The sequence below is a fragment of the Camelina sativa genome, chromosome 18, assembly GCF_000633955.1.
Source record: "Camelina sativa cultivar DH55 chromosome 18, Cs, whole genome shotgun sequence".
NCBI lineage: Eukaryota > Viridiplantae > Streptophyta > Magnoliopsida > Brassicales > Brassicaceae > Camelina > Camelina sativa.
Window position 1 is genome coordinate 7940655 of NC_025702.1, and position 23218 is coordinate 7963872.

The 23218-nt window shown below is 38.5% G+C and overlaps 6 protein-coding genes and 1 pseudogene across 10 annotated transcripts in view; 4 read left to right on the forward strand and 3 right to left on the reverse strand.

Annotated features, from left to right (window-relative positions):
• Positions 1-1416, forward strand: part of LOC104760814 — a 3199-nt gene extending 1783 nt beyond the window's left edge. The window contains exons 3-6 of one of the 2 annotated variants that reach the window (XM_010483779.2): positions 294-428; positions 880-930; positions 1076-1128; positions 1214-1416. In XM_010483779.2, coding sequence (XP_010482081.1) covers positions 294-428; positions 880-930; positions 1076-1128 — 239 coding nt within the window. In that variant the 3' untranslated portion in view covers positions 1214-1416. Of the gene's footprint in view, positions 1-293; positions 429-879; positions 931-1075 lie in introns of both variants that reach the window. The other variant, XM_010483778.2, reaches the window with a different exon arrangement.
• LOC104760815 lies at positions 4695-7358 on the forward strand. 2 transcript variants are annotated; one of them, XM_010483781.1, is made up of 5 exons: positions 4695-4841; positions 5034-5389; positions 5488-6599; positions 6696-6797; positions 6902-7358. In XM_010483781.1, exons 2-4 carry the CDS (start codon positions 5044-5046, stop codon positions 6768-6770), a joined length of 1533 nt encoding a protein of 510 aa, XP_010482083.1. In that variant the 5' UTR covers positions 4695-4841; positions 5034-5043; the 3' UTR covers positions 6771-6797; positions 6902-7358. The 2 variants fall into 2 exon arrangements, with proteins under 2 accessions (XP_010482083.1, XP_010482082.1); XM_010483780.2 differs by having other exon boundaries at positions 4718-5389.
• LOC104760816 (formin-like protein 9) lies at positions 7742-10687 on the forward strand. Its single transcript, XM_010483782.2, has 4 exons — positions 7742-9224; positions 9320-9495; positions 9574-9821; positions 9910-10687. Exons 1-4 carry the CDS (start codon positions 7888-7890, stop codon positions 10540-10542), a joined length of 2394 nt encoding a protein of 797 aa, XP_010482084.1. The 5' UTR covers positions 7742-7887; the 3' UTR covers positions 10543-10687.
• LOC104760817 lies at positions 11185-13169 on the reverse strand (annotated as a pseudogene).
• LOC104760819 (probably inactive leucine-rich repeat receptor-like protein kinase At5g48380) lies at positions 13478-16217 on the reverse strand. The gene is made up of 3 exons (XM_010483784.2): positions 15879-16217; positions 14822-15763; positions 13478-14737 (listed from the first exon to the last, which is right to left on the reverse strand). The coding sequence occupies exons 2-3, from the start codon at positions 15671-15673 to the stop codon at positions 13718-13720; spliced, it is 1872 nt and encodes a 623-aa protein (XP_010482086.1). The 5' UTR covers positions 15674-15763; positions 15879-16217; the 3' UTR covers positions 13478-13717.
• Positions 17531-18610, reverse strand: LOC104760818 (probably inactive leucine-rich repeat receptor-like protein kinase At5g48380). Its single transcript, XM_010483783.2, has 2 exons — positions 18064-18610; positions 17531-17970 (listed from the first exon to the last, which is right to left on the reverse strand). Exons 1-2 carry the CDS (start codon positions 18429-18431, stop codon positions 17622-17624), a joined length of 717 nt encoding a protein of 238 aa, XP_010482085.1. The 5' UTR covers positions 18432-18610; the 3' UTR covers positions 17531-17621.
• Positions 20158-23218, forward strand: part of LOC104760820 (FRIGIDA-like protein 3) — a 4595-nt gene continuing 1534 nt past the window's right edge. Inside the window, exons 1-5 of one of the 3 annotated variants that reach the window (XM_010483785.2) lie at positions 20159-20373; positions 20876-20948; positions 21093-22165; positions 22371-22543; positions 22888-23163. In XM_010483785.2, the coding sequence (XP_010482087.1) occupies positions 21103-22165; positions 22371-22543; positions 22888-23163 (1512 nt within the window). In that variant the 5' untranslated portion in view covers positions 20159-20373; positions 20876-20948; positions 21093-21102. Of the gene's footprint in view, positions 20374-20875; positions 20949-21092; positions 22166-22370; positions 22544-22887; positions 23164-23218 lie in introns of all 3 variants that reach the window. The other 2 variants (XM_010483787.2, XM_010483786.2) reach the window with 2 other exon arrangements.

The window sequence follows — 23218 nt, forward strand, 5'->3', positions numbered from 1 at the left end:
TCTCTCTCTCTCTCTCTCTCTCTCTCTCTCTCTCCCTCTCTCTTCTCTCCTCGTAATAAAACTTATCTCAACTGTATAAAAGAGAGACACTGGTCCACTTGGGTTTTAAATGTGAAATCAATCTGTAAAGCTAGTTGCTTTCTTTGTAATTGGTGAAACCCATTTTGAAAATAAATGATATTAATTGTTCAACCTATAATTCAGATTTTGTAGTCATTCTTCAACCACTCTTGCATTCTAATGGTGTGTTGGAGTAAGTGTGTAAAAATTGAGATGAATATTGGATGGAACAGGAAGCTTCAGTAGCAACGAGGGAGAGAGAAGTCAGCCTGTTGCTGTTGGTTTCCAGAAGGAAAACTCTTCCTCTCCAAAGATTATATCTCTTGAGGGTTGCTCTAACAGTGAAGCTTTTCATCTTCTCAGTGATCGTACGTTTTCTCAATTTTTAAGTTTTTTATTTGGCTTCTGTTTAATAATTTCTTCATTGTCTTTGCTAATGAGTGTGAGTGTTAGTATTTATGTGCCTCTTGTGTCCTAGGTTGAAAATAGTATACACTTAGTAACATCGAATGCTCATGCCAAACATTATGAGATTTGGCAAGGGGTCGAGTAATTGTGTCTGGTTTAGGGCATTGAGAGAGTTAGTATGCTCTAGAATTCTCCCCTTGGTTACTATTTTTCCTTGGTTTTTAGGTTTCTAAGTTCTAGATTGTACTTTGATTCGGTTTGTGTTTTACCATTCAGTGAGAAATTAAGTAAGTTTTATTTTTCTGATCCTAGCAGAGTTCTAATGCCATCTTTTTATTCAAGTACTTGATTTGTATATGTGTGTTGAGGTTGTGTCTCATTTTTAAAGCAATTTTACTATTCTGATTGTAGGTTGGGCAGCTGCAATGCATCTCTACAATGACCCTACTGTTGATTTGTCTGGTGAGTTTCAGACTCTGAAGAGAATTTGTTTACGATAAGTTTAAGATCTTTCTTCTTTTCTGGTATATGAAAAATTGTTTGTTCCTGGACTTATGATATACCTATGTTCCCCCACCTTGATCTTTTTATTTATCTAATTCAACAGAAAGACCGATGATGTATTATGGTGGGGATGTGTGGGGTAAACTGCCTCACTAGGTGAGGCCAATAGCAATATCAATTTCTTACATGTGCTTTTAAATGTGTGTCGTTTGTTGAGGCGGGACTAAACCAATTAATCCAGATATTGGCTTCAGCAAACAAGCCATCAATGTTGCAAACAGATTACAGAACCGAACTCAGTCGTGGGTTGGCGGCTGGTTACAAGGTCGCCAAGTTCTAACCATTGTTATCGTGATATCAAAATCTTACAAAATGATTACAAACTCGTATGTGACAATGTTATCTTGAAACGCTTAAATCTTTATTTCAGTAAGATTTTCTCTATTAATTCATTTTCCAAGTATATTTCTAACAAGAATTTAAGTGTAGTCACAAGTTACACGATGACATGACAAAAGCCTACGTACGATCCTAAAAGATTGAAATGTACTAAAATTTGACTATGAGTTTCCACAATCAGCACAAAGAGTTGAGATGACAAAGACTTCTCTTATCATGTTATGAAAGAAGGGAACGAGATTGGTTAAAAGAACAAAGAAGAAGATTTACACTATAGTTCAAGTCAAGATTATACTTCTTGGACAAAAAAATGATGGAGCAACGTTTTTGATCCAGATATGCCGGATAATTTGGCTATAAATCCGGATAAGAAAGACGGGATTAAGAAGGATTTGGTTAGGTTTACTAAAGAAAAGTATTATTTTAAAGAAAGTTGGGAAGCCATGGAAGCGTGATTATCTCTTGTTTTGTCAGCTTGGGACAGGCAAATCGAAATTGATTCCTACAATGGTTAATTTCTTGAAGCATTATATGTATGATCATGAATTGACAACGGTGAAGGATAACTTTTAAGTTGAAGAAGCTAATGTTGTTGGACACAACCAGAAAGTATATAAGATACTCATTTTTGCTTGTCTATTAAATAAATACTTTTGAACATTAAAATTTTAGTTTTGACAGAGTGGAGTGGAGTTATCTTCATCATCTGCTCATTGCGTTAGGATTTGCAGTCATGGGTTGATTTGGTTATGAAATGTGTGACATCGGTCACATACACCATTCTGATAAACGGGCAATCTTATGGTCTGGTGGTCCCCCAGAGAGGACTCAGACAAGGAGATCCGCTCTCCCCCTTTCTGTTTGTTTTGTGTATCGAAGGTCTCACTCATCTCTTGAACCAGGCAGAGCAACAAGGCTTATTTAATGGGTTGCGATTTTCTGAGGATGGTCCTTCTATTAATCACTTACTTTTTGCGGATGACACCTTGTTTGTTTGTAAAGCACAAATTTCCCAATGTGAGGTTATTAAAGACATTTTGAAGGTGTATGGTGATGCTACTGGTCAGACCATCAACTTGGATAAGTCTTCAATAACTTTTGGTGCTAAAGTGGAGGAGGATGTTAAGGCTCAGGTGAAGTCTATTCTTGGCATTCAAAATGAGGGAGGTACGCGTACTTATCTTGGTTTACCGGAATGTTTCAGTGGGTCTAAACGAGATATGTTGGACTACATTCATGAGAAACTCAAGAATAGAATGTCTGGTTGGTTTGCGAGAAGTCTCTCTCAAGAAGGAAAGAAGATATTGCTTAGAACTGTAGCCATGGCGATGCCAGTTTTTGCTATGTCTTGCTTTAAGCTTCCTAAGGCTACTTGTGATTCTCTAGCTAGCGCAATGTCTACCTTCTGGTGGAGCTCAATGGAGAATCATCGTAAAATCCATTGGATAGCTTGGGACAGATTGTGTTTGACAAAGGAGCAAGGGGGCCTTGGGTTTAAAGACATTGAGTTGTTCAACCAGGCTTTATTGGCGAAGCAATCTTGGAGATTGATCCACTATCCAAACTGCCTATTCTCCCGGTTCATGAAAAGTAGATATTTCAATGACAATCCCTTTATGTTAGCGGACTATGGTAAGAGACCATCATTCGCTTGGCGTAGCATCTTACATGGGAGAGCTCTTTTAGAGAAAGGGTTAAAACAAAGAGTTGGGGATGGAGTCTCTCTTAAAGTTTGGACTTCTCTTTGGTTGGAAGATGACAGGATGCGGGCACCTTTCATGAAGAATATTCTCGTGGATCTTGAACTTTCAGTTCATGATTTGATAGACCAAGATTCAAGAGACTGGTGTCTAACAGCTTTGGAGGAGCATTTCTTTCAACGAGACATAGACTCTATGTCATAGAGATAATACAACGGACAAAGCCAATTACCTCATCACCAGACTTTTTGGTTTGGAAACATAAAAAAAGTGGTGAGTACAGTGTTAGGTCTGGGTATTGGTTGGCTTGTCAGGTCTTTAAAGAAGAGGAGATCCGTTTAGCTTCTGCTCTGCCTACCTTAAATGGGATCAAAGATCAGATATGGAAAATCTTAGCTCCTACAAATATTAAGATTTTCATTTGGAAAGCAGTAAGTGGAGCCTTACCAGTGGCCGACAGATTAATTTCCAGGAGTATGAAAGTTGACTCTCGGTGTGATACTTGTGGTGTGGAAGGTGAATCAATCAACCGTTTGCTTTTCGTATGCGACCTAGCTAGACAGGTTTGGGCATTATCTGGATTTCCCCTGCCTGAGGATGGTTTTGACTCAAACTCTATCTACCAAAATCTCCACATCATTTTAACCATGAGTAAGAATAATAGATTGTCGTTGCAGATAAGAAGATCCCTCCTTTGGATTTTATGGTTACTTTGGAAAACCAGAAACAATCTGGTCTTTGAAGGAAAAGTTTTCCTGATTACGGATTTGGTCAAGAAAATCAGAGAGGAAACAGATGAATGGTTTCAAGCTCAAGAACTAGTCAGGGTGGAGGATAGTCGTCCCCAACAGGCTATTCCCTTTCATTCTCAGAGTTGGCGTCCCCCAGAGAAACCATGGCTGAAATGTAACTTAGCCTCAGTGTGGGACAAAGAGAAAGAGACAAGCGGAGCAGCTTGGGTTCTTAGAAACTCATAAGGTACTGTTCTTCTCCACAGTAGAAGATCCTTTGGGTGTATTAGAACAAAAGTGGATGCAGCGGTTCAGAGTTGTTTGTGGGCTATGGAAAGCATGAAAAGCTTACATATTCCGAGAGTGGTTTTTGGTTTGGAGCAAAAGGATATTACAGAAGCAATCAACAGACCGGCGGCTTGGCCTAGCTATAAAGCCCAATCGGAGTTTCTCTTGCAGGCGTTATCCTTTATCCCTGAGTGGAGAACTGTCCAAGAAACTAGAAAGTCGAATCTGGGAGCCTTCTTAATAGCAAGGAGTGTCACAAGGGATGAACGTTCACAATCATATGTTGCTCAAGGTTTCCCCTTTTGGCTACAGGAGGTTTTTGTTAATGACCAAAATTTGTGTTTTTCTTAAATTTTGGCTTCCTGTCGATGATTGTTTTGGTTCCATTTTTGTAGTGTGACAAACTCTGTTTACTTTTAACGGAATCATTCAGACGGAATAAAAAAAAAGTGGTATCTTTAAAAAAAAAGATACATTTTAATGGTATTTTCTGGGAGAAAAATAACAAAAAAAAAAAAAGTAAATATTTTTTAAAATTCATGTTAGTGATATTTAGGAGAATTGCTCTAAAAATTGTAAATTACAAATCCATAAATTTTTTTTTACTCTTTTCTGCAAAATTAAATAGGGCCGGTCGACTCGAACCAATATTAAATAACTGTTTGGCCTGTGGGGAAAGTTGCGAACCAGAAAAAGCAGCTCCGTCGTAAACTGATTCAGTTCCCCTCGGCTATCTCCACATCAAACATTGGTACTCTTTTTGTTTCTTTTCCCAAACCCTCAAAACTCATTCTCGTATCTGAAACCCTAAATTATGAATCTTTCGGTTACGTATTCTCGAATGATTTAGGGCTTCAAATAATCTCTATTCACCTTCAGTTGTTGATTTCTCCCTTGATTTGTTGACTTCTCATCAAACCCATATCGTATTATTGTTGTTTAGATCAGAAAAGATGGTGAATCTGTTCTTGTCTGAACCAAAGTTGAACGATGTTGTTGCCCACAACAGTAGCAACACCGATGTGATTTTACCTCTGTTGAACAAATTAGGCTCTCACATTCAATCGTTGGTGACTCGTGGAGGTCGATCAGAAGCTAGACTTTGGCTTTGTAGTGCTCTTTCTACTGTTTCTATATCCCCTAGGAAGCAACTTAGTGTTTTCATGAAGTTGTTAAGATCAAAACCTAGAAAGTTGCAGTTTGTATCTCAGCTTCTGACAATGATCTTTGAGAAGAGACCTAGGAAACTTGGATCTTTGTTAGCTAAAAGAAGCTATATACTTGAGAAATTCTTTGAAGGTGAAGTGTCTCTTGTTTAATTTTAATCTCCCCATTGTTTACATTTATCTTGTGAGATTGTTGTGCTTGATGTTGAGTTTTTTTTTTTAAATATGCAGGGCATCCAAAGCGTATACTAGAGTGGTTCTCTCAGTTTGCTTATGACGGTGGGTCTGATCACAAACGTGGTGCAAAAGCATTGGCTCAGTTTGCGTTTACGAACCGGGATATTTGTTGGGATGAACTTGAATGGCGAGGAAAGCACGGTCAGTCGCCTGCAGTTGTTGCTACAAAGCCTCATTACCTTCTTGATTTGGATGTTCAACGAACCATTGAGAATTTTCTTGACAATGTTCCTGAGTTTTGGTCATCCAAAGAGTTTGCTGAGTCTCTGAAAGATGGCCAGGTTTTGTTCCTTGATACCAAATTCTTTATAGATCTGTTTATCGGTTTCATGTACGAGGAAGATAGGAATGATGTGTGGGATGCTGTTGAGGAGTTTCTTACGGAGGAGTCTTTCTCTTCTTTAACTCAGCATCTCCTTATCACACTTGACGAATGTCACTTGTGTCGGTTTCTTGAATTGCTTGGCAACTATTTCGAACCAAGCTTTGAATCTTGGGATAGTGGTGACTCGTCTTGCTGGCTCGGGGTTGTTCTTTCAAAATATGTTGACACGGAATCTATTGACGAGCTGTTACTTCTGAATTCTATTATCAACCAAGGTCGTCAGTTGCTACGCCTTGTACGTGATGAGAACCTCAATGGTGAAGGAGAGTTGTTGAAAGAAACCACGGCAGAGATTTTCGGAGGTTTGGAAAACGGCAGTAGCTTTTCTCTAATTCTGAGAGATCTCTCGAAGATGAAACACGAAGAGGTGATAAGATTACTCGGGTTACGTTCTTGGACTATTCAGTTCAGACTAGCAGAGGAATGTCAGACGCCAGATTCATGGGAGCTTCTATTTAGAGAAAATGGGATTGAATTCCGCAGGTCTAGTGACCACTCAATGCTAAGCCATAAGGGATTCTCTGAAGAAAGCGAATCTGACTCAGATAGTAGAAGCCGGGTTTCTAAAAAGAGGCACAAGAGGGAGAAGAAGAAAAGAAAGAAGAAAAAGATGAGGGCTATTGATGATGATGATCTTGGTGATGATGAACTTGTAGGTCTGCATCAAACAAGTCGAAGTTGGTTGCTATCTACTGATGGGTTTTCTGCAACATGGACTAGTGTAAGTTTCCTATTCTTGTTTATTCATGTTTTCGTATAGTTGACGTGTTTCTTATTTGTGTTGTTTTCATTTTCGTCTGAGATGATCTTTGTTCAGGTGGATATACCGGAACACATTGCAAAGTATAGTTTGTCGACATGGATGAAGTGGTTACTAGCTAGGCAAAAATGATTCACACACTTGGTACAAAACAGTAAGGTATTGGTTACAACCTCAACTTCTGTGATTTCTTGTACTAAACAAAAGGAGATTTCAAAGATGATCAACCTAACCTAGTGGTTTCTATTTACCCTTCATTACAGATCATACCAATAGGTACAAAAGTGAAAAACTCGAATATATTCACCACTAATATGTACAACATAATATGTTCATGAAGCAGTCAATCATTCTTCTGATCTTTGTTGATGAGAATGAAAAGATAGCAAAGTGTAAACGACTGTGGCAAATCGTCTTACGATTCTCAGGACAGAAGGTGTTAGAGCTAGCATCTCCGAACATAAGAACCTCTAAGAGTTATCAGCAAGGATACAGCTGAAGAGAAGTGCTATGACATTGAACAATCATTTCTCAGTAGAGTTACTAGAACTTCTAAGTGTAACAGAGTTAGATCAAGGAAACAGTTTAATAGAAGTGCTATGAAATTGAACAATCAATATTTTTTCAGTTGTGTAACTTTGGGCTGTTAAAGCCAACTTCTGAAGATGAGCGTTTGGGCTCACAACCCAACTGAATCGAGCCTCTATGCCATTTTATCTATTCACTGAATACTGATTGTGAAAATGAATTTTGAATATTGCCAAATAGTAATAGTACAAAGTCTTTGATGTTATCCATGGAAAGAGAAATAAAGTCCATCCATGTATTGGAGAGGAGCGAGTCAGAAAAAGTCAAAAAAAGATTCTTTTGAAAGACGGGTAAAAAAACTTCGAAGTTCAAGTAATTATTTCACATATCTTATATACTCTTTACATGGATTCACTAAATCTTCACGAATACACAAAATACTCGTATATATCATCAACTTTTTAATATTTGTAGTTACTTTACGAGTGGCCCTAGTGGTCTTCTGTGTCAGTGTCACGTTTTTATTAAATAACAAACAAAAGAAATGTAAATAGTTACACATTGGTGAAATTAAAAATAGTGAGTCACAGAGTAGTATTATTACACAAAGCTCAAAGTCACAGGTACAGCCATAATAGTGCCCCATTAACTTCTCTCCTCTGTTATAGTGAGTGTGAACAGTGTCTGAGTGAGAGAGAGAGAGCTTTGCAGAAAGAAAAAAATGCAGAACTTTTGGTTGGCCATCTTCTTCTTCCTGCTAACATCCGCACCACCGTCTCCTCTATCCTACGCATCCGCCGTTACTCTCAGCCGTCGTCACCTCTACGACTACGATTCACCACTTCCTCCTCCTCTCTCCCCCATAAGTCCTCCTTTCTTCCCTACGTACTCCGCCACAGCTCCCCCTCCTCTTCCTCCATCTCCTCCTCCTCCTCCTACCTTCGCCGTCTTCCCCACATTTCCAGCCAACATCTCCGCCTTAGTCCTCCCTCGCTCCTCTAAACCACACCACGCTTCTCCTACACTTCTCCTTCCGGCTATCTCCGCCGTTCTTGCCGTCGCCACAGTCCTAGGCTTGGCCTTGTTTCTCTACGGCCGGCACCAAGGGCGAAACCGTCATGTTAAGAGCAGTCATTGTCCTAGTAGCAACACAAGCAGAAGCAGCTATGATGATGAACAGAGTCACATCACAACTAACTTCAATATGGCTGCTACTACATCTCCCTCAGAGGTCTTCTACCTCAATACAGAGGAGTCTGAACATATAAGAACCGGAGGTACTTTTTTCTTGAAGCAAGACTCGCCGGAGATACGACCATTACCACCGTTACCAACTCGTAGCTTCCACCACAACAACTATGAAGCAGAGGTAAACGAAGAAGACGGAGAAGAAGATGTGTTCTTTTCACCTATGGCTTCTCTCCCTGGCTCAGAGACTTCAAGCCCATCTCATTCCTGCTCTTCCTCCTGCTCCGGCTGGGTTTCTCCAGCTAGGTCATTCTCTATGACCATGTCTCCACCAAACCCTAGATACTCTGACGCTACTAACCTTCAGTCTCCGTCACCGGAGAGACTAAGAGTAAGGAAACATAACGGAAACGGGTCGGCGTCTTTGAGAATGTTTAGCTTCTGGAATCAAAATGTGGGATTTGGGTTCCCTCGTATCTCTTCTGCTTCTACTTCACCAGACAGAGGATTCATAAGAACACCACTTTCTTCTCTCTACTCTTCAGTTTCTACTTCTCCTGATGGGTTGTTCCGGAAGTTTCTTGATAGTTCGCCGCCGATTTGGAACGATTTTAGTCGGAATGTGAAGTCTGTTTTGCTTTCTCACTCTGCTTCATCAAGAAGAGATTTTGTTATCAACATTGGTGAATCTTCATCTCAACAGAGCAAAGCAGCAGGAACAGTTCCTGCTCTTCCTCCTCCGACCAGACCACCTCCTATTGTTCCACCGTCTCAACCGTTTGTGGTTCAAAACGATGTAAAGAAACTCTCTTTTTCGGACCAACCTCCCAAACAGCAGCATTGGGACCGACTTAGATCGAGCTCTTTCAAGTAAGAAAAGTGAAAGCTCTTTTCTATCTCTTTTTGTCTGTTGTTGTTATTGATATGAGTCTAATGTTAGTTGAATTTGTCTGATTGTGTGGTAGATTGGACAAGGAGATGGTAGAGACTCTATACATTGGAAACTTGTCAAATCCAAGAGATCTTCCGATTCTAAATCAAGAAAGCAAAGTTTTAGATCCGAGAAAGGCTCAGAAGATTGCTACTCTGCTCCAACTACTTAACTTAACCACAAAGGATGTTTGTCAAGCTCTTCTTGAAGGTAAAAGAATCCTTAATCTATTGCCATGTGTGTTTTTGTAAAAGTTATTGATTTGTGTTCTTCTAATGATTGATTTAGGTGACTGTGATGCACTTGGAGCTGAACTTCTCGAGTGTTTATTGAGATTGGCACCTAGTAAAGAAGAAGAGAGGAGGTTGAAGAGCTTTAGTGATGATTCAGTGATCATCAAGCTTGGTCCAGCTGAGAGGTTTCTTAAGGAATTGCTTCATGTGCCTTTTGTGTTCAAACGAGCTGGTGCATTGCTCTTTGCGGCTAATTTCAACTCTGAGATCAAACGTCTCAGAAAATCATTCAGTGTTGTTCAGGTAATGCTGAAGATAGCAGATTTACATTTATATGTATCTGATGTTGTAATCTTATGTTATGTCTCATTAAGCTTATCTGCTTTTGCAGGTTGCTTGTGAAGAACTAAGCAACAGTAGAATGTTCTCCATACTTCTGGATGCTGTACTGAAGACAGGAAACAAGATGAATGTTAGAACAACAAACCGCTGTGCTGATGATGCTCATGATTTCAAACTTGACACGCTCCTCAAGCTCGTTGATGTCAAGGCATTAGATGGAAGAAGCAGTCTCTTGCATTTTGTTGTTCAGGAAATGATAAAATCAGAAGGCAGTGTGAGAGCTTTAGAAGGCATCAGAAACCTGAATTCAGAGCTGAGCAATGTCAAGAAATCAGCAGACATTGAGTATGGTGTTCTAAGAAGCAATGTCTTGAAGCTTTGTCAAGGACAGAAGAACATCGAGGAGCTTTTGCTACTGAGCGAGGAGAGTGGATCAAGTGGAGATCAAGGGCTGAAGTTCAGGGAGAGTATGGCTAGATTCTTGAAAGCTGCTGCAGAGGAGATTGTGAAGATTAAAATACGAGAAAGTTCAACGCTCTCCGCATTGGAAGAAGTCACAGAGCAGTTCCATGGAGATTCTTCCAAGGAAGGTCACACAATGAGAATCTTCATGATTGTGAGAGACTTCTTGTCTGTTCTAGACAAAGTGTGTAACGAGATGGGAGACTCATTCCCATTGTAACATTTTAAATGTAATGATTAGGAATGTATCTCTAGTTTCAGTGTGTTGTAACGGGTATGACTAGCGGCATCTCTGGAGAATATCTGTATCATTTTGGAAGACTTTAGTAGGTGTTTATGCTAATTTGATTCAAAATCTTGTCTTAGTTGGTGCGATGTCTATTGAGTCTTTGTGGCTTTCCCATTAGATTGTTGCGAGGAAGATACAATCTTCTTACTGGTGAAGCTATCTTTGTCCCCGTTGGTGCAATTATTGGGTGGTTGTACTGATAAGAAAGAAGAAGACACAAGCCAAGGGCAAAGAGCCCATATGCTTGCTAACAACATCTCGTGCGACAAATCCTTAGTTGTCAAATGTGATCTTTTGCAGTTTTTGAACAACTTGAAGCCATCATTTCTCGGAAAATCAAAAGAATTTGGTACTCTGTAACCCACTCTTCCACTTGAAGGTGCATATATATGTATGGATTTTAAGACATTAATTACTGCAATTTCTCAACTTGAAACCCTTTTATTTTGTACTGGTAACTACCTCATCTAGATCAACTACTAGTCTTCTGCAGCATCAGCTGTATCTTTCATTCATCCATTTGTTTTCTGTTAGTGGTAATTCGTTTGGACATCCAAATCAATGGATTGCAGGTTGTAAGCCAAATCTTTGGTTATATATTAGCAAATCGTTTAGATACAAATGGAAGAAATGCATATATATATATATATATATATATTTCTAGTTAATTTGTGGTCAGTGGATAGGTGTATCTTTTAGAACACAGAAACACCATAGATATTAACGCGGAATTATGTCTACTCTTGTTTTTTGCTTGAGTTCAATGCTTCTGCATCCATGCGCTCGAGGATATGACGAGCTTCCTCCTCTGTGGCAGGAACTACATTTCGTAGCTTAAACCCATTGTTTCTGGCCTTTGCCTCTGGTCTTACAGTGAACTTAAAGTAGAATGTATTTGAAACCTACATCATATATACAACAAAGAAAGAGACCTCAAATAGACATAATGAGCTTCAAACTTGATATAGTTCGAGACATTGGCATGAAGATGCATCTTTTCTAAAAGTCAAGTTAGGATTTTACCTCACTGGAACGAATCTCTGGGCTTGTAACATGAGCAACAACTTCGATATTGATGAGCGGACAATCCAGTTTATCCAGTTGAGTGTAAAGCACACACGACTTGAAACGTAAGAAGTCCCCGACGTCCACCTATCATGCAAGTCCATTCACATAAGTTATATACAGAAGGAGAGAACGTGAACAATAATAGGATAGTAAGAAGTGATTAAGATACAGACTGGTCTTAGGAAATCGACGTGATCAACTTCTAAGAAGTAGGGAACTAGACCAGCAAATGTATAAGCAGTGGAGAAGGCCAACTCAAACGCTCTGTGCATTAAAAAGCCTCCAAAGATCCTCCCATGGATGTTCCTCTGCTGTGGTTGGCATATTAACGAATTCTCAAGACGAGTATCTTTAAGAAGAATGCTGTTTCTGTCTGCAAGAGCAGGCATGTCAGAGAAAATCCTTCCTTCAGCCAACCAAGCCTCGAGCTTCATACACTCCCCATGATCAAACTCCCTTCTGTCACCTCCCCTCTTCTTCTTCCTCAAGTTATTCCTAGCTTCGGCTTCCTCAAAGAGAAGCTTCTCAAGCTCGGTTTCCGGAGAAAGGCGGTTGATAGGAGCAGCCTTACCAGTCTTAGAGTCACGAGTCACGAGCCACAAAAATGAAGTTGGCAGTTAGCGCAACCGAATCCGAAGAAGCCTTGACATTTTCTGAAAACAACAAAACCAACCACAAAACAAAAAGCAATTTTTTTTTGTATTTTCAGGATACATGCCTGTAGTTTGAAATTTTGTAGACAATATCTATACATACTGTGTTCGGATTGCATAACTTCGAGTTGAATCTCGATAGATGAGCGACCAACCCAAATGACAGAAGCAACAGTCTTGAGATCAATGTCGACACAAATCGGCTTCTTTAAAAGAATCTTATGAACAGAAGCTGTAACAAGCAAGAGTGGCCTCGTTGTGCTATCATCATCAGAACAATGCTGAATCACAAATGTACACACACAGACACACATTAGAATCCTAAAAAGCATCGAAATTTGGCAAAATCAAGACAAAATAGAGAGAGGGTATACCTTGACAGAGATAGTACCGGCTAAAGCATCGAGATCTTCAAGCAAAATCCCGATACGGACCTCGTTCCATGGATCTCTGTACTGCTCGCGGAGAATGAAGTCAGTGGAGAAAGGGTAGAAAATGGTGGTTCGGCTATGAGAAGGGGTTCTGGTTAGAAGCTGGCTCTGAGGTGGAGCGTTAATAGGAGGATCAAGAAGTGATTCGAAGATTTTGGATCTGGCTTCCCATAAAGCTGTGGTAACCGGTGAGTGGTACATACCAGGCCACAAACTCAGAGGCTTCTTAGTTGAGTCACAAGGTGTGGACGGTGAGGCGAAGGTGGAGACGACGGAGATGGGTCTCCGAGAATTCATGGTTGGATTGGATGATGATGAAGAAAGTGAGAAGCTTTCTCTTGGGTTTTTGAAAATGAGGGAAGGTGAAAGAGATGCTGGTGAATCATTCAAAGGAAAGGTCAATTGGTTGATTAAGGTTCCGTTGACTTACGTTTAACTTTACAAGAATATTTAAAAAGTTAAGGTTAACTTAAAAAGTTAAAAGTTAAAAACTCCCCACTGTCTGATTCATTCACATCAAATTTATATAATTTTTATTTATTTCTTCTTTCTAATTTCACAATAAAAACATTTTTTATTACTATTAAGTAGTATTAATGTTAGTTAAATAAAACAAATTTCAGTGCTATAGTACACTAGTACCTAATCAATCATGTAAAATCATTTCAACCAAATTGAATAGTGCGCAAAATTTAGAAAGCAGCAAGGACGCAGTGGCAAAACCAAACCAGTGACGGTACTACGCTCACCAAAAGCTCCGTATAAGCAAGTAATAAGAGAGAGTGCATCTACAAGAATATTTCATATTACACCCACACCATCGACAAGGAGAACCCAAAAATAAAATGAAAGAAAGACAATACTTGCTTAAAACATATATATATATATATATGTAGTAGTTTATATATATCTTTGGACTGCTACGACTAAAGATGTCTCACCCTTCCTGCTTGATCAGCGAGCAACTATGAGCTCTTCGATGAAATCGCCTTCACCTGATTCAGAGGGGATTAAGATATCATCATCTACGGTGAAGTTGTAGCTCTCTCCAATGGCCCTCAGAAGCTGATACACTTCAAACATGGTTGGCCTCTGCTTTGGTACTTCCGGTAAAACGCAGTTGCATGCTACTTTGAGCACTTTGAAGATCTCATCATCCACACCGTTCCCCAGTAAAGACCTGTCAATCGCTTCCTGCAGTTTTGATTCACTTGATAGCTTTGTAATCCATTCCACAAGGTTACCCTTGAAGCTTTCTTCCTCGCCTTCTTCAGATACTTTTGTCACACTCGTTGCTTTTTGTCCCGTTACTAGCTCTAGAAGCACAACCCCGAAGCTGTAGACATCTCCTTTTGGAGTTGCGACCATGGTTCTTGAATACTCGGGAGCAACATAACCGAAATCCCCAAATTCTCCATTGACGAATGTGCTTAAATGGGTATCAATGGGGTTCATCAACCTAGCTAGACCGAAATCTGAGATCTTGGGCTCGAACTCTGCAGTCAATAATATGCATTTCGAGCTAATGTTGCGATGGATGATCCTCGGGTTGCAGCTGTGATGAAGCCACGCCAATCCTTTTGCTGCCCCAATAGCAATTTTCAACCTTGAAGGCCAATCCAAGGGATTGAAGGATTCTTCATCTGCAGGATGTAACTGATCATAAAGGTAACCGTTTGCCATGTACTCGTATATCAGAAGCCTCTCCTTATTCGCAATACAATATCCCAAAAGAGGGACTAAGTTTCTGTTTTTAACTGAGCCCAAAGTCTTCATCTCTGAGTCAAGCTCTTTCTCAGAACGTTGAGAATCTTGCAACCTCTTTATCATAAGTGGAGTCCCATCTTCAAGCACTCCTTTGTACATAGTCCCTGTTCTTCCTGTTCCAATGATGTTATATTTCTTGAATTCCTCTGTTGCCTTCATAAGATCGCTTAATTTCATCTTCGAAACTGAGTTCTTAAACATGAAAACCTGAAAACTCACAAAATACCAAACATATATCATAAATTCAGAACATAACAACAACAGTATTAAATCATCAATGAGGGTTTTTACCTTAACGCCTTTCTGTCCTTTCATCAAGCTCTTTGCCCATCTGTTTCCTTCAGGATCATCCTGCTTCTTCCTAACGACACCCATTTGACGGAAATAGAAGAACAAAACACCCCCAACGACTAATGCTGCCCCAGTCAATCCACCAACAGCCGCTATAATGATAACTTTACCACGAGAGCCATTAGAACTCTTACAGTCATCCAGAGGCTTACCACACAAATTCAGGTTATTAGCAAAACTCTCAGAGTTAATGCTGGTGCTGTTGAACTTTGGGATAGGACCTTCAAGACGATTGTCAGCCACAGAGAACGTTTTGAGCCGTCCGAGTAGCACTAACTGAGGAGGAAGCTGACCAGTGAACTGGTTATGCTGAAGCATAAGAGAGTTCAAAAAGGAAATGTTTGAGATACTAACAGGGATTTCACCAGAGAAACCATTGTAAGAGAGGTCCAAAGTGGTAACAAGGTGAATCACATCTGTAAGGTTTGATGGCAAAGGCCCAGAGAAGTTGTTTCTAGAAAGATCTAGACCAGTCAGATCAGAACATAGCTTAAATCCCTGAGGAAACACTCCTCTGAGACCCAAACCAGAGAGCTTAAGACTCAAAACCCTATTCTCATCATCGTGCCAACAAGTCACACCAGTAAACTTGCAGATGAAACCTTGTGCAGTCTGGTTCCCAAAATCCCAAGTTGACAAATACCTATTTGGATCCTCAACTTGAGATTTAAAGGTCTTCAAGCAATCAATGTTGGCCTGATTTGCATCGGCCAAGCTAGACAGTAGAAGCAGCAAACAGAGACAATTCCCAAAGAAAATTGCAAAAACTAACCTACCACCCATCTTCTTCATAAATCCCTCCCTAAATTCCACAAAATGGGTAAAATTACTTATAAACTAGAGAAACAAAATCTAGGGTTCTCTCCGATGAACATCAGAAACCTGTGAGCAAATAAAGAATCACAAGAATCAGAAAGAAGATAAGCGATCTAAAATTGAGTTGACTTAGAAAAAAGTTTCCAAATTTTTTTTTCATGAGAAATTCTAAGGAACTTACGAATCAAAATTAGAAATTGGACAAGACAGAAGCTTTGGTCTTCGTCGTTGTTGTCAAAGCTTCATGAGTGTTGAAGAGCACAATGAAGAAGAAGAAGAAGAAACAGCAAATCGCATCTGTGGCAAAGTGTTTATGAAAGAAGAAGAAGAAGAAGAAGAAGAAGAAAAGGGACTTTGAAATAATATAAAAAGGAAGAGTCGAGTCGTCTGGTGTGAGTGGGTTGACTGAGACTTTGGATCGTCGTCGTCGTCGTCGTCGTCTAGTGAAAAAGATCGTGAAGAACGGGGTAAAGCAAACCAAAAAGAAAGAAACACTGATGAGAACGCAACGCAATGACCCAAACAAAAACCAAATTGGTCTTTCCGCGTTAAATGTTTTTTTTTTTTTCTTCTTCTTCCTTCTCCTTTTTGACTTTTCAACATCATCATATCTTCTTGTGTGAGAGAGAGATGGACATATTTTTCTTCCATTTTGGTTTTAAAATATAAATCTGGATATTTTTCTACTGGTTTCTAGTTTTTGACCAAATCAAATAATAAAATATATGTCATCCAAATCAGTTCACTCGATGATTCGTATGTTGTAGTTTAACTTGTTTTACAGCCAGGAATTCCAAAAAGAGAAAAAAAAAAACTACAATAAAACCTTTATAAATTAATAATGTTAGGACCATGAAAATCTATTAATTTATAAAAATTTTAATTTATCGATAAATTAATAATTATTAATTTATAGAGTGGTTTTCCTAATTTGGTAAAAAAATTAAAAATAAGATTTAATCGTATATAACTAATATTTTTATAAAATCAATTACAAAGAAAATAGCAATTATCATGTTTTGAATATAACACTCAAAGATTTTTTATATAGTAAAAATATTAAAAATAAACTCTAATAAAAATTGATATATATATTTTCTTTTTTGGCGGCTTTTTTTTTTGGCGGCAATTGATGTATATATATACATATATTTAGATAATTTTATATAATTATTAATTTATATTATTGATGGGACCATATATTTATAAAGGATTTTCAAAAAAAAATTATTATCTTATTATATTATCGAATTGTGTCCAAAATTACACTAGTCTCATATTGGGACCGAAAAAAAATATTAATTTTTAGAAATTATTAATTTACCTGAGTATTAATTTATAGAGGTTCTATTGTATATGTAATCCAAAAACAATCAAATGGGAAGTTGTGAGGTGTGAGGTTTGAGTTTCTTGGTATAGATTGTGACTACTACCAATGTATTGAAGGAAATAAGAATATTATATCATTGTAAATACTTATTATTATATGTTCATAATACCGTTGATCCAATTATAATTTTTTTTTCAGAAAAGTGAAGTTTTTGTTCTGGTAAAAATTTTTCAAGTTTCAACTGATAAATTTAAAACGTTTCTTGAGAAAAAGATGTTTCGACTTCACAGGACACAAGACTTTTCATTGATCAAGCATGCTCTTTTCAGCTTTCAAATCTCTATTAATTTAATCGGCCGATTTTTGTGTTAGAGGTTCATTGATCATGGTGGTAAAAGCGACAAAAATACAAATTCTAAAAAGAAAGAAATGTGGGTTTGCATAGCATATCATCATTTATTTTATTTTTTGTTAGAGATGGACAAAAAAAAGTTCAGTTTGTTTATAAGCTTTTGTTAACTACTTTGAACAAATTTGAAAATATGTAATGGTTCAGAGCTAAACAGTTGTGGATGTCATTTCTTACAAGACCATTTATCGGTTTTGTCGGCTTTTTCTGAATAATAGCTGCTCTACAGAAATAGTAGAACAAAAGAATCCCAGAACAATTCCAACGACAAATGCTGTCACGGTAAATCCACCTAGTGCCGCTAAAATAACAACTTTACTATGAGAGTTGGTAGAAGTCATCTTACAATTATCCAGAGGCTTACCACACAGATTCAGGTTATTAGCAAAACTCTCTGAGGTAATGATGGCACTGTTGAACTTTGGGATTGGACCTTCAAGACGATTGTCAGCCACTGAGAACGTTTTGAGCCGTCTAAGTTGCGCTAGCTGGGGAGGAAGAGTACCCGTGAACTGGTTATGTTGAAGCTGAAGACTGTTCAGAAAAGTAATGTTTGAGATCAGCATAGGGATATCACCAGAAAAACTATTGTAGGAGAGGTCTAGAGTCGTAATATGTGGAGAGTACAAGGAAATGTTGGATGGCAAAGGCCCAGAGAAGTTGTTTCTAGAAAGATCTAGACCAGTCAGATCAGAACATAGCTTAAATCCCTGAGGAAACACTCCTCTGAGACCAAAACCAGAGATCTTAATACTGAAAACCCTATTCTCATCATCGTGCCAACAAGTCACACCAGCGAACTTGCAGATGAAACCTTGTGCAGTCTGGTTCCCAAAATCCCAAGTTGACAAATACCCATTTGGATCCTCAACTTGAGATTTAAAGGTCTTCAAGCAATCAATGTTGGCCTGATTTGCATCGGCCAAGCTAGACAGTAGAAGCAGCAAACAGAGACAATTCCCAAAGAAAATTGCAAAAACTCTACACACCATCATATATCGTGGAACCAAATAATCACAAATTCAGAAATTGTAAATAGCAACAATGCAACTAGAGATTCTTCACATTAAAAAAAAAAAAAAAAGAATGAGTTGACTTAAAGCTGATGATAACAACTCACAAATTATTGCGGAAAATTTGTAAGGAACTCACAAATGTGCATGTGTGTTGAGCAAACCTGTTGAGTGTTAATGAATGATGTAAGGAATTTAAATAATATAAACGAAAAGAGTCGTCTGGTGTGTAGACTTGGATGGTCACTTGCCTTGTGGAAGAATCAAACAAAAGTTCGTAAAGAATGGGGCAAAGAAAAAAAAAAAACACTGATCACTGTTTGGTTTGAGAACAACGTAAAGACTCAAACCAAATTGGTCTTTTGCGCGTTAAACGTTTCTTTCTTCTTTTATTCATGATCAACATCAACATCATCAATTTTTAAGAGATGGACAAATACATTATTTCGCTTTTTGATTTTTTTAATTCATTTGGTATTTAACTATTTATGATGGTTTGGACCAAATCAAATACAAAAATATGACGACATCCATAAGAAATAAGGCAATTGCCTAATACTGTATAAGATTTCAAGAAAATGAATGGGGGGGGGGNCAGGTTCTAATCCAATTCAACAACTGTAATCGCAACCACAAAAGTATATGTGAGATCGTATCCACAAACACTATGCTAGCATACACTTCGAAATTTTGTATGATTTAATTTACATCAAGTTAGAACTAGCAAAATAAGAAATGATTAAAACAACAAACGAAATCTGAAAGTGATGTAGCAAATGTGCGTTAGGCATCAAAAATATTCACAGAGTTCAATTAAATATATATATATATATGAGTATATATATATATATATATATTCACAGAGAATCATGAATCAAAGAAACAAACAAATTGTAAGGAATTTAATAATAAACATATAAACTCACAAGACAAAGTAATAGTAGATCTAATTGGTTATAGCACCAACTAGTATGTTTTACGACCTAAATAGACTAAACTTGTAGTTTGTTAGCAACATGTAGTAAATCGATCAAATTTCGATTGTTCGTTAAACCCTTAAACATATGGACCTGTCATATAACAAGATAAATTGGTCAAACAATCATCATTAATAAACAAAACCTATTTTGTGTGATGCTTTTACGAGGTAAACACAAACATGATGTTTTTTTTTTGTAGCGATGAGCGTCTTAATGGACCGTCTAAGCGTGTTGTCGGCCCAAATCGTTCTATTCAGACCGTCAACCTTTCTAGAAACTTCATTGACCGTTTGCTAAACATGCTGAGAGGAAGGCCTGATAAAGTGGGATGAAACCCATATCCAACAAGCATGAAGCCACATTGGTTTAAAGATTGAGTGTGTGTTTGGTGGTAAGGGAAATTTTTAGGAATTTAAAAGGGTTGGTACCAAAAAAAAAACATAGAGAGGGTGAAGATACCAATTAATGGGAAAGAGAAAAAAAAATAAAGGAGGAAAGAGTAAATTACAAGGAATTCAAGTTCCCCGGCAGCTTCAGACAAACTCACGTGACACACAACTTTAAAAGGATTTGACTAGAACCACTACGGTCACTTGGTCCGACCTAGGGATGATGGTGAAGGACGAGCCACCACACCACACGGTCCACACAAGACCAACGTACTCACGTGCCTGCGTACTAGAGAGTTAAGTAAAATTGGGGTGTGCTCAATAAAAGTGTCTGTTATAAATCTTACTTTGCTTTATTTTTGTTGTTTGGCCTCTCTTCCACTTTCCTCTTTCCTTTTTAGGGATTTCACTTTCCCCTTCTCTCTCTCTCTCTCTCTGCCTAACCTCGATTTCTCTCGATCGCTCTTCAACATGGATCCACGATCTTCCGGTGCTTCTTGAAGTTTTCTGATCTCTTCTTTTTTTAGGGGTTTACTTCGGTTTGATTTCTTCCGGGTAACGTTGTTTTTTTTTTTTTTTGTTCTTCTTTCTATTCAAGTGATTTCTTTATGTTGTGCTTCTCGAGTTCGTGTTCACTGTAGCTAGGGTTTGCTGATTTCTCCATTAATAACGAAAATTTTCTTCTAGGATTTTGAATTTTGCTCTTGAAGCTTGTTTGTGTTATGGATTGAGTAGTAATTTCACGGAATCAGTGAATCAGCTTGCCTTTTTTAAAGAACTCTCATTTTGTTTATCTGTTTGCTCTCTGATGAAATTCGTATTGTTTCCAGCTTAGTTTTTTTTTTTTGAATAAGTTCGTCGGATTAGTTCTTGAAGATGAGTTTGTTTCTCTGTGGGTGTATCTCTAGGAATATGATTTTTTTTTAATTTTCCTTGAATCGGTTGAAATTTTGTGGGGGTTACAAGTTCATTTGTCTTTTACTTGCTTGTAGGCCATTTATCAGTGATAGTTTTTACTGATCTTCGTATCTCTGTTCTTGATGATTTATTTTTGTAGTTGTTTGTGTCGTTCGAGTTTGGGATATTTTGGAGCTTTTCTTGCTGCTTGGACATTGGACTTGTTTGAATTGGTAACTTCTTTTGTGTTTGAAGTTTTATTGCTCCCTTTTTCTCTGTGGATATCTTCTTCTTCAATAAGATTTGTAGTTCTGACATGAGTGATTTATTTGTTCGAGGCTTTTTCATTTGTACTTAAATTACCTTTTTGTCTTTAGCTCTTTTGTGATGGAGGATACTCGGTCAGTTGCTTCGCTCATGGACTCTACATCGTCTAAGATTCAGCAGCTTCAGAAGGCGTTTGCTGAACTTGAAAGCCAGCGTGCTGTAACACTTAATCTGAAGTGGAAGGAACTCGAGGAGCATTTTCATGGGCTTGAGAGGTCCTTGAAGAGACGGTTTCATGAGCTTGAAGATCAAGAAAAAGAGTATGAAACCAAAACTAGGAAAGCTCAAGAACTGTTGGAGAAAAAGAAGGCAGCTGTTGAGGCTAAGGAGAAGGCTTCGCTAGAAAGGCTTCAGAAGAAGAGAGACGCAGCTATGTTTACTATAAACAGTGCTTTGGATAAGTACAACAATGCTCCCATCAGTAAACCTTCTATTGGTGAACGTTGGCCACAAAATGCTGTAAGGGATTCACCCAATGCCTTTGTTGCTGATAGTATTGCCGATGATAATCCGGATGGTACTGTGCAAGATGTTCAGATCTCACCTGTGATGGGAAATTTTGAGGTGAAGGCTTATCCACAGTTACTGAAATTGTGCGGGGATATGGACTCAACAGGGCTCCATAAGTTTGTATCAGATAACCGCAAGAACCTTGCATCACTAAAGGAGGAGATTCCTATTGCATTCAGAGCTGCAGCAAACCCAGCCAGCTTAGTGTTGGACTCTTTGGAAGGGTTTTACCCCATGGAGGCACCATCTGCTGATGGAAAGAAAGACGCTAACCTCCTGGGCATGCGCAGGACCTGTATCATGTTGATGGAGTGCCTTAGTATACTGTTATCTGGTTTGGGCCTCAACTCCCTTTCCACTGTTCTCTCAGAAAGTGTTAAGCAGAGAGCAAAAACTATTGCAGAAGGATGGAATCCACTGCTGGAGACTCTTGATATGGATGCTTGCAATGGTAATTCTTTAGAGGCTCATGCATTCCTGCAACTGCTAGCCACTTTTGCTATTGTTTCCGACTTTAAAGAGGATGAACTCTTGAAGCTGATCCCCATGGTTTCACGTCGCCGTCAGGCAGCTGAGCTGTGCCGTTCTCTGGGACTATCAGACAAAATGCCTGGTTTGTTCTCTAAATTTTGGATATGGCTGATTATCTTACAAGTTATGACAATTTGGTGTTTTGTATTCATGTGAGTATCTGAGTTAGGTCTCTGGTCAAGGACCTAAACACGACGTGGATTATGTTTTTACAATTTTAATAGTATTCAGATTCTCTACCTACAGCATGGATCTTAATCTTTGATGTGCTGTTCCTTCCATTCCAGGTGTAATTGAAGTTCTCATGAACAGTGGAAAACAGATTGATGCGGTTAACTTGGCATTTGCGTTTCAACTCACAGAACAGTTCCCTCCTGTTGCATTACTGAAATCTTACTTGACTGAGGCCAGAAGATCTTCCTCCCAAGGCAGACCTGGCAATGCATCTCCTGCTGTTCGGGCAAGTATTTCCTGACTTGGTAACTTGAATTATACATCTATTATAATTAAGAGGTTTGTTGTTAATGGACGTTGCCTAGAACTATTGGTCTGATCTTTATTGAACTATTGTTACCTTTTCTTGAGCAATCTGGCTGTTAGTAAATTTTACCTCGCTGAAAAATTTATGAGCTCTGTTCATCAGTTAGCTCTCATCTCTTTACTTCAGACTAATAAAAATCCTTATAACTCAATACAGATGCATTCATTATTAATTATTTTAGGTGTATAAGGTATCATAGTACTTGCTGATGCTACATTCAGCTTCAGATTTTCGTACATAATTTTATATTTTTGTACCAAAAGCAGGATGAGTTCAATGAGCGGGAGCTCACAGGGGTTAAAGCTGTGATAAAGTGTATTGAAGAGCATAACCTGGAAGAGCAGTACCCAGTTGAGCCACTTCAGAAACGGATTCTCCAGCTCGAGAAGGCCAAAGCAGAGAAAAAGAGAGCAACAGAACCCACAAAGCCTCAGCCAAAACGACCACGTGGTGCTCAACCCCGAGTCAGTGACAACAACAACAATAACAACAACAAGACAGGATATGGTAGAGTCATCCCTGAAAGGTACCCACAGTATGTGTATGACAACAGACCGTTCCTTAGCGGTCCAATCATGGCAGCACAAGCACCGC